This window comes from Hevea brasiliensis, chromosome 18 (assembly GCF_030052815.1).
Source record: "Hevea brasiliensis isolate MT/VB/25A 57/8 chromosome 18, ASM3005281v1, whole genome shotgun sequence".
In the NCBI taxonomy this organism is placed as follows: Eukaryota; Viridiplantae; Streptophyta; class Magnoliopsida; order Malpighiales; family Euphorbiaceae; genus Hevea; species Hevea brasiliensis.
In genome coordinates, this window is record NC_079510.1 from 9,316,761 (window position 1) to 9,330,294 (window position 13,534).

The following is a 13,534-nucleotide window of genomic DNA, read 5'->3' on the forward strand; positions in this document are numbered from 1 at the left end:
CGAAAAATTTAAAATGCAACCCGAAGAGGGGCATTTTGGTCATTTGACACCTAAAGTGGACTTTTGACCTAAATGTCCATTAAAAATAAGTGGTATTAAATTTTGAAATTTCATGAAAATAAGAAATTAAATATGAAGAGTAAATAAAGGAAATATGGGGGATGTAATTAAAAATACTAAAGTTTAAATATTATATTGAATATTAAAATGATTAGTGAGGGTATAAATACACATAATTGGACAAATTGTTCCACTAAACCATTTCATTTTCTTCAAGACTTCATCCATGGCCGAAATTCTCTCCCCAAAATCCTCCATAGCCGGCCACTTGCATAAGCTCCACTCCTAATGATCAAGCCATAATTTTTTCAAGAGTTCTTTATTAAAGTTGATCTCTACATCATGGCCAACATATAGACAGCAAAAAGGAGAGGAAATACCATGGATTTGTGAAGCTCAAGTTGAGGTTAGTGCTAGTTTTCCTTACCTCACTTCATTAAAGTTTATATTAAGGTGGAGATAAGTTGAATGGTAAAGAAATTTGAAGGTTTTGATGAGTTATTGATGTGTACAATTTTTGGCAGCCATGGAAGTGTAAGGTGCTTGATTTATTTTTATGTGAATTTGATGGGAATTAAGGTTAATTGAAGTAAATTAATGTATTTGTGAGTAAATTTCATGTTTTTGATGTGTTTGGATATTGAATTGGGGAATTGGAGGAAGTGGTAAAATTTTGAGCACTTAGTGAATTTTTGGCAGCCTTGATAAACCAAGAAAAGTGTTGGATTTCATGAAATTGCTTGATGAATTCTGGTACTATGGGATTAATGGAAGTGCATGTAAATTATTCTTTGAAAACTATGTGTAATTGTTAGGTATTTTGTATATATTGTATTGATGTAATTAAGGTTGCAATTAGTGTATTGAGAAATTGTATAAACTATCCAAAATGACCATGTTGAGATGTGATAAATGATGTTTGTGCCTTATAAATCTAGAAATTTGGTAAGGAAAATTAAGGTGAAGCAAGTAGGATGTGTAATGATTGTGTATTTGATGAAGTGTATAAGGGCAGTATACAATTGAGCTTATAATATGATTTGTGTGTTCCCAATTGGTATGAGGCTAATTGGAGATAAAACTAGACTCAATAGGGACCAACTTTCATGTAGAAAGCTTATCAAAATTTTGTCTAGAAAGTGACTCAAAAAATGACCTAATCCGGAATTGGTAACTTATAACCCAGAATTTTTGACCATATGAACAGTAGTCAATCAAATGACCATAACTCACTGTAGACAGGTCCAAATGACCTGAAATTTATACCATTGAAAAGCTTAGACATAGGGCTACAACTTTGGTCAAAACCACCAAGCCCAGAAATGCCATTAAACAAGTCAAATTGATTGCCCAATTTGGGTTACAAAAACAAGCTGAATTGGCTTTGACTTAAAAATGACTTATTTGTGCAATATAAGTGTAACTTGACCAGCCATAGTAAAATGACCATATCTTAGTCTACACAACTCCAAATGACCTGAAATTTATACCATTGGAAAGCTTAGACATAGGGTTACAACTTTGGTGAAGATCACAGAACCTAGAAATGCCATTTACTAAGTCAAATTGCTTGCATAATTTGAGGTATCAAAACTGTCCAGAACCATTGCAATCCAGAATTTGACCATATGAATAGTAGTCACTCATTTGACCATAACTCATTCAAAGCAAGTCCAAATGACCTGAAATTTATATCAATGGAAAGATTAGACATAGAGCTATAACTCTTATGAAGACACCAAAGCCCAAAAATGACCAGAACCAAGTCAAATTGATTGCCCAAGTTAGGGTACCAAATCTGTTAGAATTGAACTTGACCTAAAAATGACCTCAAGTTGCATTAAAAATGCAATATGTCCAGCTTTAGTAAATTGACCATATATTGGTCTATACAACTCAGAATGACCTGAAATCTATGCCAAAGTTTAAGAAGACATAGAGCTACAAATTTGCTTTCTTTGACAAGAAGCTAAAAACCAATGGAAATAGGATATTTAGCTAGATCAATCTAGCATACTAAAACTGAAAAATTGACAATAATATGCAATGAAGCCTAAAAATAATTTGGCAATAAATGCCAACTTGTGAAAATTGTAAATTGCACTATACTGGCATCATATTGAAATGTAAATTGTGACATGTTAATACTAGAATCAACTTATCCATGATGTATTAAAAGCTCAATATGTTCATTGACCAGTGAAGGCATAATGACGTATAAACCCTAAAAATAAAGAATTAAATATGTAATCTTGTAATATGCCCTAGTTTGCCTAGTTGACTACTTTGGATAGGTTGGTACGCCAATAGGGTTTTGACAGCTGTATTGTAAATAGCTTCATGCCACACTATGTTTTATGGCTCATTATGCCATACTGATTTTAATAGCCTATGGCTATACGGATTATGTTATGATACTCGGCTTATTGCCTTACTGATTGATTATATGGCTTCTTAGCCCCACTGTTTGCACATCGGGAGATATTTTGTGACCGATGGTGTGATAGCCCGAGGTACTAGGTACCCAGTGCTAGTTTATCCACTATTTGTACACTGGGAGATACTTTGTGACTAATAGTGTGACGGCCCAAGGTACTAGGTACGCAGTTCTAGTATATCCGTTTATCCAGTCTGGTTAGTGTATAGGCTACACGGGCAGTTAATTTAAGTATTATTAAATTCAGACAGTTAAACTAAGTGTATTGACATGCAATACAACTAAATTAAGTATTGAATGAAATGAGTAAAAGAGATTAGCAATAGAAACATAACAAAAATATAATTTGCAGAACCGTTGAGACTTAAAATACAATACAATTAGAATAATTTGTATACTAGGTACTATTACTGAAAGGTTATAACTTAGTAATTCCAAATAAGATCAAACTAGTATATAAGATAGTTGATACTAGAAATACTATACCAAAATTAATTGATTCCTGAGTATCCGAATTATGATTTATTTCTTTCTTTATTTGTATATATATTATTTCATTATTGTATTATTACACCACTAAGCAGAAATGCTTAGCGCGATGGAATTGTTTCCTCGCGCAGGTACTAAAGGTAAAACCAGTAGACAATTGATTGAGATTTTTGGAGTCCAGATCTACAGAAGTGTCAGAAGAGTTCAAGGTTGTCACCTCCTCAGCAGTGCATATAGATAGGGCTCACATTAAGCATATAATGTATTTTCTATATTTTAATTATTTCTTATATTGTAAATTAAGAAATTACATTGATTAAGTTTGTGGTGTAATTAATTTGTATAATATGTAGACTGTGAACTTATGTAATTAGTTGACAAACTATGTTACTTAATGGAATTGAACATTTTGATATATGAGTTGATTCTGAATATGAATGAGATTGAAATTGTGAATATGGAAAATATGTGATATTTACTACACTTGTCAGATTTAATAAACAACATTAGTGCCTAAACCATTTTTGAATAAATATATCAAGAACTGTAATGAAATCAGATAAGATCAGGTGCTCCGGCACACCGTGTGGTATGCCTTGCTCGGCTACACTGTAGACGGGTGAGGGGTGTTACATTACTGGTAGGTGAAGTACGGTAATTCATTAGGTGTACTACGGGAGCATATTGTGCCTTATGGAGGGGGTAAGGTGTGACATGTTTAGTGGTATCAGAGCAAGTTTTAATGTAAATTTTGAATTAGGAATTTGAAATAATTTTTTTTTATAAGTACAATTGCTCGAATGTTTGATACATATAATATATTTACATCATAAATATGAATTGATGAGGAGAAATCTCCTTGGGTTGGTTGTACAGAAAATAGAAAATTCTGTGAAATGATATAGAAGAGAAGGATAAGACAAGAGAGCAGTTTGTGACAGCGGAAGTACAAGGTGTGTAACATCCTCACTTTAGCTAGTCCGTACAGTCTACTGTTCCGGTGACCAGTGTCGGTCCGAACAGCTAGAACATCCGAAAAAATATTTAAACTAAAGTAAGGAACCATAATTAACTCAAATATTAATAAGAAAAATTTAGGAAAAATTTTAGAAATAAAATACAACCAAGTTAAATGAGCCGGTGCCCTAGCGATGGGTAACCTAGTGAGAAGTTGCGGTTCTCGCAACTAGGAGCCCTAGACCAGGGGGAAAAATTATAAAATAATTATTGGGACTCTAGAGAAGAGTCATTGAGGTTCTTATGGCATTAGAATGCCAAGAAAATACTTAGAAAAATTTTTCAATCAGTATAGACAATTTTGGCTCTTTAAGCAAAACGGAGGGTATTTTGGTCATTTGTCTTCAGAGATGATTTTTGGCCAACTTGTCCAGTTAAATAAATAATTTATATAACATAAAATATGACTAAACATTGTTAAAAATTTAATTGCAATTAAATAGACAAGAAAAGGAGAGAAAATGAAAGAAAATGGACTTATGACATCATAATGATGTCATTAAGATTCTCCCAACCAACCCACACATGGCATAACTTTATTTAAAAGAAATAAAATGGGCTGGAAAATGAAACAAAAATCATAACTCTCATTTCTTCTTTCTTCTTTGCCGTGAGCCTCCACCATAGTCACCATTTTCAAGCTTTTTCAAGCTTGATTTCACCAACTTCTACCCAACAAAACCCTAACCTAGTAACACAAAAAAGTGTTCTTGCATGTTGGAGATTCTTTTGAGAGCAAAAATAAAAGGAAAACAAGAATTCTAGCAAGTAGGAAATCTCACTCCATAGAGGTTAGTGACCTAAACTTGTTCTTTCACTTTAAATTCATGTATTAGGACTATGAATGAGTGCAAATGATAAACAAATTGATGAAATACCATTGGTATGCTAACTCTAAATTTTGACAGCCTTGGTTAGGGTAATATGGTGATGATTTTTGTGGAGCTAACATGCTAGTATGGCTGCCCTTAATGTGTATCTCTTAAGTGAATTGATAAATGCAATGATAATGCATGATTGATAAGGTTTGAGTTAGGGTTTGGGGTGGAAAATGAGAATTTGATCATGTGATGATGAAAATAGATTTTAATAGTCAATTAGTGACCATTTGGTTTTGTTTAAATAAAAAATGAAGTGTGTTGAGTAGTGAGATTTGGGTTTGGTGTGGCTGCCCTTGGTGACCTGCAGAATTGGACATGAGTCCAGCAGGTTTGGGCAGCAATAACTTGAATTATAGAGGTCCAATTGGTTCAAGGCTAATTGGACATAAGACTTGACACATAATGGCACAACTTTGGTGAAGAAACCATGCCCAGAAAACCAAACCAAGTGGACCAAAAGATTGCCCTAATCTGGGTAACCTGCAGTCTGCCTGGGCAAAATGACCAAATGAATAGTATTTGGTCATTTGGCTATAACTCAGTGTAGAAAAGTCCAATTGACCTAAAATTTTACCAGCAACAAGCTGAGATATAGACCAACAACTTTCATGAAGAAACCTAACCCAAATTATGACCAGAACATATTTAAAAAGTGAGTTGCAACACTGCTCCTAACATCAGAGATTTGATCACCCGTAAATTGGAAAATTTTCAATCCGGCCAGTTGTGGTTTTTGGGCCATAACATGAGCTACAAAACTCCAAATGGAGTGGTTCAAAAAATGAAATGCAACTAGAAAAAATCAGGAACAACTTTCATGTTGATCATTTTGCTAAATTCCCACTGCAAAAATGACCAATGGAGCAGTAAAGACAAAGTATGAAAACTGAAAATTCTACCCAATTAACATAAAGCTTAGAAATAGTATTGGCAACCAATACCAACAAATTTTGAATGCAAAATGTGGTATGTTGGGAGTATTAAAACTAATGTACCTATTGTCTATGCAAAAGGTAACATTTTAGTTGACTAATAAAATGAATAGTAACATTCAAACTTGAAATTCAAAAATTATGAAATTTAAAAGTGTAATATGCCCTAGTATACCTAACAAGATTGGTTTGGATAGCTTGGCATGCCAATAGGGTTCTGTTAGTAGTACTACATATGGCTTCATGCCATTCTGTGTTTCATGGCTTCCCATGCCATTCTGTGACATAATAGCCTTTGGCTATGTTATTTGAGTTGATATACTTGGGTTGTAACCCTGATGATTATTACAGCTTATTAGCTGTTCTGTTGCACACCGGGAGACACAATGTGACTGATGGTGTGATGGTCCGAGGTACTTAGTACCCAGTGCCAGTTTACCCGTTTATCCAGTCCAGTCAACTAGTACGGTTTACTCGGGCAATGATAATAAACCTTACCAAATTTTAATTGAATAATATTGCAAATAATATCAGAAATTAAGTCTACTCAAAAATATAAACAAACATTCAGCATACTTATTTTTATTATATTTTATTTTATTTTATATTGTCACCACTAAGCAGAATTGCTTAGCACGTTGCTTTTGCCACGCGCAGGTACTGGAGACCTAGCTGGGGAGCCCAGCAGACACCAGACAGGGTGAGCTTTTAGATTTGCATCCGGAGTCCAGAGTCACCTCACATCTGCAGTGCACATGGTAGGACATTAGGACTGTGGGGTAGCATTTTGTATTTTGCATTTTGTATTAGTTTGGATTGTAACTATAAACTCTTGTAATTATGTAATAATGTAAATATATGAAATTTCATGTTATTGAAATTTTCTGTATAATGTATGTTGATAAATGAAATGTTGAGAAATATTTATGAATGAGCTTCTAGTGATGAAGTGAACAGAAAAGTTTTGAAAATAGTATTGAGATGTTGAGATTGGGTTGAGATATGTGTGTATAATGGAGTTTGGATTTGGAAATTATATTGGAAGTGTTTTTAAACAGGTTCAGAAGAACTATTTTTCCAATTTATAGCCGACACTCTATCGGATTTTCTATAAAATTTGCGAAAAAATTTAGATTTATCAAAAATTGAAAATAAGTGAATTAAAAGGGATAAATTGTAATTAGAATATGAATTGGCGCTCCAGCACACTGAATGGCATAACTTACTTAGCTACACTGTAGACGGGTAAGGGGTGTCACAAGGTCAGGCCCCAGCTCCTTAGAGTGTCGGAGGCCCGATTGTACTAGCCCTACCTATACAAATTACCGCACAAATGGCCCAACAAGTGGCCACTTTCTTTCAGCAAATGGCTGATAATCTGTCAGCCTAAGTCCAAGTATAGACCTAACCCCCACAAGGGCAACATGAGACAGAGAAGAATGAGAAATCTATTGGTTAGAGTTTGAGTAGTAATTTGGCAAAGAGAAAAGATTTTGAGGGACCCTAAGTTCCTAAGCATGATAGAGGAGGATCATCAGAACAGAAGCCACCAAGGTCTAGTCATCGAACAATAAGAAGTTTCTATCCTCTTCGTATCTGTGACTCTTGTGGCAAACTGCATGGGGGCATTTTTCGTAAAACTATTGGAGCCTGCTACAATTGTGGAAAGCTTGGATATTTTGCTAGAGATTGTACCAGAGCACATCGCTCTGCTCTCTAGAGTTCACAGACAGTCGGTTAGAGTCGAGATAGAAATAGAGTTGGTACTTCTCACAACCATAACACAGTGAATCAACCTGAATATAGTAGTGCACCAGTCAGAGCGTCCATTATGTGTCATGGAGAAAGAGCAGAAACTTCAGATGTAGCTGCTGGTAAGTTTTTAATTTTTAGAGGAAATAATTAGTTATTATTTGATCCCAGCGTTACTTATTTGTATGTTAGTGTTAGAATTATATGTTCTGTTGCTGTTTCTTTACATGGGAATAAATTTTGATGCATTAGTGAATAGTTCTTTAGGATGAAAACTACGATAATAAGTGAAATTAGTTTTGGAGGAGTTAGTTAGCGAAAAGTATTTGCTGGCATACAATAATTTATAAAGCTAATTAATGAGCCTACTTAATATAAGGCACAAGGATCTACTACAACTTTCCTGAAGAAGTTAGAGGCAGAATCGCAAGGGAAGTGGCTAAAAATTAGTCATGATTGCAAAGCGGAGAATCTATCATTTTGAAATTAAAAAGTTTTCCACTTTTGTGGATTAGGTTTTTTATTATAAAGACCATCTTTGGTAGCAGTGGGGAGAGATCCATTCAGACTTTCAACACGCCCTCAACACCTTCATTCTCCATTCACATCCATAGTTTTAGATTCCTTCATTTTATTTTTCTTTTGTAAGCCATGATGAGTGGCTAAGTTTTTAAATTCAGTCCAAGGGATTCTAGTTCTTATGCATTATTTATGAGAACAAGTTCTTAATTTAAATTATGTTTTTTTGAATATCTATTGTTTTCCGATTTCATTGTTTTTGATATATTGAATGATTTGCTAAAAAGGCCTATTAGTTAATTGTTTGATGTGATCAATTGCTAGTTCATCTTCATAATCCGTAATCGTTATGTAAGATTGAATGTGAATAGAAATTAGGTTTTATTGATTATGATCTAAGTTTTCGATAATAACCTAAGGAAACAATATGGTAAATTAAATGATTTATGCTTTATAAATCGTTGTTCAGCTTAACTACTTCCTATTCTTAAAGCAGTTATTAATTTGATGAGGATTGCTTAATACCAATTCAGTTAATAATTAGAGTTAACAAGAGTGCTGGGCTCGAATTGATGAGTATAGGGAAGTTAGGGGTTTTACTTCGCTGTTTGGTAAATCTACGTTAAGTATTCAATAAGAGATAATTATATTTCTTTTGTTTATGATTGAGTTATGCATTGAAATATGAATTACCTTGGACTGAAATTTGTTTAATTTGAGAGTTTCATATTTAAATTTAGTTCTTTAATTTCTGAACGTGATTTCTTCTGATTTAGTATTACACCCCCCCCCCTCCCCATTTCCCCCCAACCTTTTCTTTTCCTATTACACAAGTGCACGAAATTTAGTAATACAATCTCTAGGATTTAGCTTGGATTACCACGTACTGCAGAAAATATTTCATTACTGATAATTTCAGTTAATTTAATTTTTTGTGGAATCGACAACCATCACAAACTCAACTTCAATTAATATTCTAAAAACCAAACCCATCCCAAACCCATTTAATTTTATATATTTTAATTAATAATTTACATAAAAAATATTTTTTAATAATTTATAATTTAAAATTATAGTAATTTCATAAATATTTAGATTTTATTTTATTTAAAATAAAAATATAAAATTTTTAAATATCATTATAAAAAATATATATTTATATTTAATTATTTATTTATATAAGTGAATTTAAGTAACAGATACCCAATACGCAAAACTCAAACCTGTCATTGATATCATCATTCAAACACAAACTCATTTCAAATTTGATTATACACTACCCAAACACGTTTTATTGGAGTTCAATCAAATCAAATATCTGCAAAAATCCATCCCATTGCCATCCCTAGATTAACTCTCTAAACACTAAATTTTTATTCAAATAATTCAAAATGTTTTTGGGAAAAATGTTTTTGGGAAAGATGACATCGTTAGAAAATTATTAGATTTTCGTGGATTTATTTTAAAAATATTATAATAGAAAATCACTTAAAAAATTATTTCCCAATATTATTACTTTGGGAGGAAAATATTAATCACATGCCGTTTTAATTTTTACTTCTTTTTTTTTTCAAAATAATTTTGATTTCTAATCTTTAAATCAAAGTATGATTCATAATTGTGGGCTTTTTACCGTACAAGGGTATTTGTGGAGAAAAAAAATACCAAAATTGGGTGTGTTGAATAAAAATTACTAAAGTGGGATGAGCTGAACAGTGAAAGCAGCAACACGCTAGCTAAACTAGCGTTTTGGTGTGCAAGACTTCAGCACGAGTGGTGTTCCAAGCGGGACGCTAATCATACTGGCGTCTCACAAGTCAGGATGTCAACTCGTGTCCCATGCCGGACGCGCGTCCCACCCAAACCAGTTCAACATTTTGTATACGTAAAAAAAAATAAAAAATATAATCGTGAAATAATATTTTCAGAAAATATAGATGATATAAAAAATTAAGAAATTAAATAAAATCTGTTACTTTAATATTTACATTATATAGATAATATATAAAAACTAAAAAATAAATAAAATTTATTGCTTAAAATTATTAAAATTTAAGTCATATGAGATAGAAAAAATGGTAAAAAAAATTATTACCATCAATTAAATTAATTTGCATTTTATTATAATTATATATCTCCCGTGAATCGAGATGTATGTTAAATTTATTTGTAGAATTCTGTAAAAATAAGTGCCAGGGTTTTCAAGGAGGGAATTCTCTCCCGATCTCTCCTATTTTGGAGGTCATATCCATTTGAAAGCCACATAAAACACGTTGCCACTCACACTTTATTATAAATTATAAATTTTATAAGAGATTACAATTTAATTTCATACTAAATTTTCATAACTTAGTTTAGTACTTAGTGAAAACAAATTACAATATTTAAATTATATATTGTTATAAATGGTCACACCTAATATTTAATAATTTAATTTCTTTTAATACTTCAATTTAATATTTGCTATCAAGTAAATAAATTATCTATAATTATAATAAAATGCAAATTAATTTAATTGATGGTAATAATTTTTTTTTACCATTTTTTTTATCTCATATGGCTTAAATTTTAATAATTTTAAGCAATAAATTTTATTTATTTTTTAGTTTTTATATATTATCTATATAATGTAAATATTAAAGTAACATATTTTATTTAATTTCTTAATTTTTTATATTATCTATATTTTCTGAAAATATTATTTCACAATTATATTTTTTATTTTTTTTTATGTATACAAAATGTTGAACTGGTTTTGGTGAGACGCGCGTCCGGCATGAGACACGAGTTGGCGTCCTGACTTGCGGGACACCAATATGATTAGCGTCTCGCTTGGGACACCACTCGTGCTGAAGTCTTGCATACCAAAATGCTAGTTTAGCTATCGTGTTGCTGCTAGCACTGTTCAGCTCACCCCATTTTCGTAAGTTTCATTCAATACACCCTATTTTGATAATTTTTTCTCACAAATGCCCTTGTACAGTAAAAAGCCCCATAATTGTTGGACTTCATTCATAATTTTTACGAAAGTAATAAATTAACCACATCTTGATATTTAAATTAGGGTTTTAGAATTTTTCAAAAAACTTTTTCAGGTTTAGTTTGATTTCATCTAATCGTTAAAGGCATATTATTCACCTGGTAAATCTATATTGGAATCTCATTCTCTCAATCTCTCTACTTAAAAAAGAATATATTTTGAGTCGAAATAGATTGCAATCAAGTAAGATACGAATTATCAGGCGTAAAAGAGTAGAAGGGGAAGGGGAAGGGGGAATCATGTTTAGCTCAAAAACCTTGCAGTCTGACCTTCTGGCTTTCATCTTATGGTTTGAATAGAATTTGGGCCTCAAACCGACTGAAAATTAATTTAGATATTTACATTGCTAAGTCATAGGCCCAAAACTGAGCTCCTATAAAATCATTATATTTTCTGTAAAAGTTGTCAAACAGAGTGAAGACTATGTCTTTGATAAAAATAAAAAATAAAAAAAATAAAAAAAATAAAAAATGAAAATTAAAAACAGAGTGAAGTCTTGAAGGAGAGTTGAGAGTAGATTTATTCTTGTAAAAGGTTTACAAACATATTGAAGAGAGTTACATATTGAAGAACAGAGTTCGAGAAGAAATATTGAGGAGTGAATGAGGAGGAATAATACCCAATCAGGTTGGAGTTTTATATATTTATATAAAAAATAATTAAAAACAAAATATAAATTTCATAACAGTATTTATATATTATATTTTAAATAAATAAAATTTAAATATTTATCAAATTACTGAAGTTTTAAAATATAAATTATTATTAAAAAATATATTATGCATAAATTATTATATAAAATATATAAAATTAAATGAGTTTAGGACAAAGATCAAATTAGATAATTTAAAATAAATTTTAGTTTAAATTAAGATAAATTTAAGTATTAAAAATAATAATTAAATTTAAATTTAAATACGCTCGCCCCTTGCTTATAACTCACCGGTGCTTAGATTAAAAAAAAAGAAAGGGAGAGAATTCATTCGCTTTCACTAGACAAAAACATAAAGCATCGCCCGTATTTAACACCTACCCACTCTCTCGATTTTTAGACTTTTTAAATTTTTTGTGTAATAATAATAATAATAATAAATATTATTATTATTACGTGGAAGATAACGGCAGAACAATAAAACAACTCTCCTATTGAAAATCCAACAGCTCAGCTTGCCTCATCCTCTCTCTCTCTCTCTCTCTCTCTCTCTCTCTCAATGCAGAGGCAGTCTCTGGGCTCGACAGTTTCTAAGTACCACAGCCATGGTGGAGGAGCCAAAGACGACACTCTCTCAGCGCCAGATGATTCTAAACGAAGAGACTTAACTCCCTCTTCACTTCCTGATTGTAACGACGAAGAACACCACAAAGAGACAAAACTTTTTCGCCGATTCTCATCGTCTTCACCATCATTTTCTTTATCATCAGCTCCTCCCAATCCTGAGAAACTCGTTCATTTTATTCCGCTTCTCACTTTCCTCTGCTTCTTCGTTCTTTACCTAGTCTCTCACAGTCCATCTCAATCTGGTAAAATTAGAAATCAATGCTCACGATTGCTTTTTTCACCAATCTCTTAGCTGGATCCTTACAGCTTGTTTTGTACTGATGATGCAGATCTGGCTCAGTTTAACGGATTCAAGAGATCCTCGAAGCATATAGGTATAATGCAGCTTGATTTTTTTTTTTCAAAAAAGGAAATTACATTTGGCGTTGAATCCTTGCGGTGATTTTGTTTTAGATTCAACTGACAATAGTGGCGTCGGCGGTGGACTTAGCGATGTCCGGAGAAGCGATGTTTTGGCCATTCGAAGCCTCAGGAACTTGCAAGAGATTAAACGTGCCTCCCTGAAATCACGGTCACACAGAAAAATCGCCAACTTCTGAGGCGCGTTCTCGGGTTCTTGCCTCGGATTCTCTCTGTTCTTCCGTGGCACGTGCGTTACTGTTTGGAAAATTTTTTTTCACACATGTACATTTTGCATTTGAATTTTTGTTGATTTTGGTTTGCTGAAAACATTTAGATATCTCACTGTTTCTGTTCGGTTGTTTTATTAATTTGATTATTTTCACCTAGCCACCCAACAAAAACTTAAGATTATGTACGGACATTAGTTGAAATGCTAAAATGGGAGGATGTCATAGGCGTAAGTTAGTGTAATACAGTTGATTATGCTAGCATGCGCTAAGTGTAGTGTCGGTGGAATCCAGCTGGAAGGCGGAAAGCAGAGTAATTGTTTGTAGTGTGGGCACATAATTTGTCTGATGGCATTGGCAGTACTTAACCAATAGAACCCATTAAATATTGGGATAATTAAAAAAAAAAAATGCAAATGGCCCCTTTGACCTCTTTAGACATTTTCAAATAATCGTTCGAGTCTTAACCATTTATTTGGATTCTTTATTATGAAAGATA

The 13,534-nt window shown here is 32.4% G+C and overlaps 1 protein-coding gene across 1 annotated transcript; it reads left to right on the forward strand.

Moving 5' to 3' along the window:
• The first annotated feature begins 12,251 nt into the window (after positions 1–12,251).
• Positions 12,252–13,194, forward strand: LOC110637951 (uncharacterized). Its single transcript, XM_021788340.2, has 3 exons — positions 12,252–12,648; positions 12,736–12,780; positions 12,860–13,194. The coding sequence occupies exons 1-3, from the start codon at positions 12,339–12,341 to the stop codon at positions 13,003–13,005; spliced, it is 501 nt and encodes a 166-aa protein (XP_021644032.1). The 5' UTR covers positions 12,252–12,338; the 3' UTR covers positions 13,006–13,194.
• The last annotated feature ends 340 nt before the right edge of the window (positions 13,195–13,534 follow it).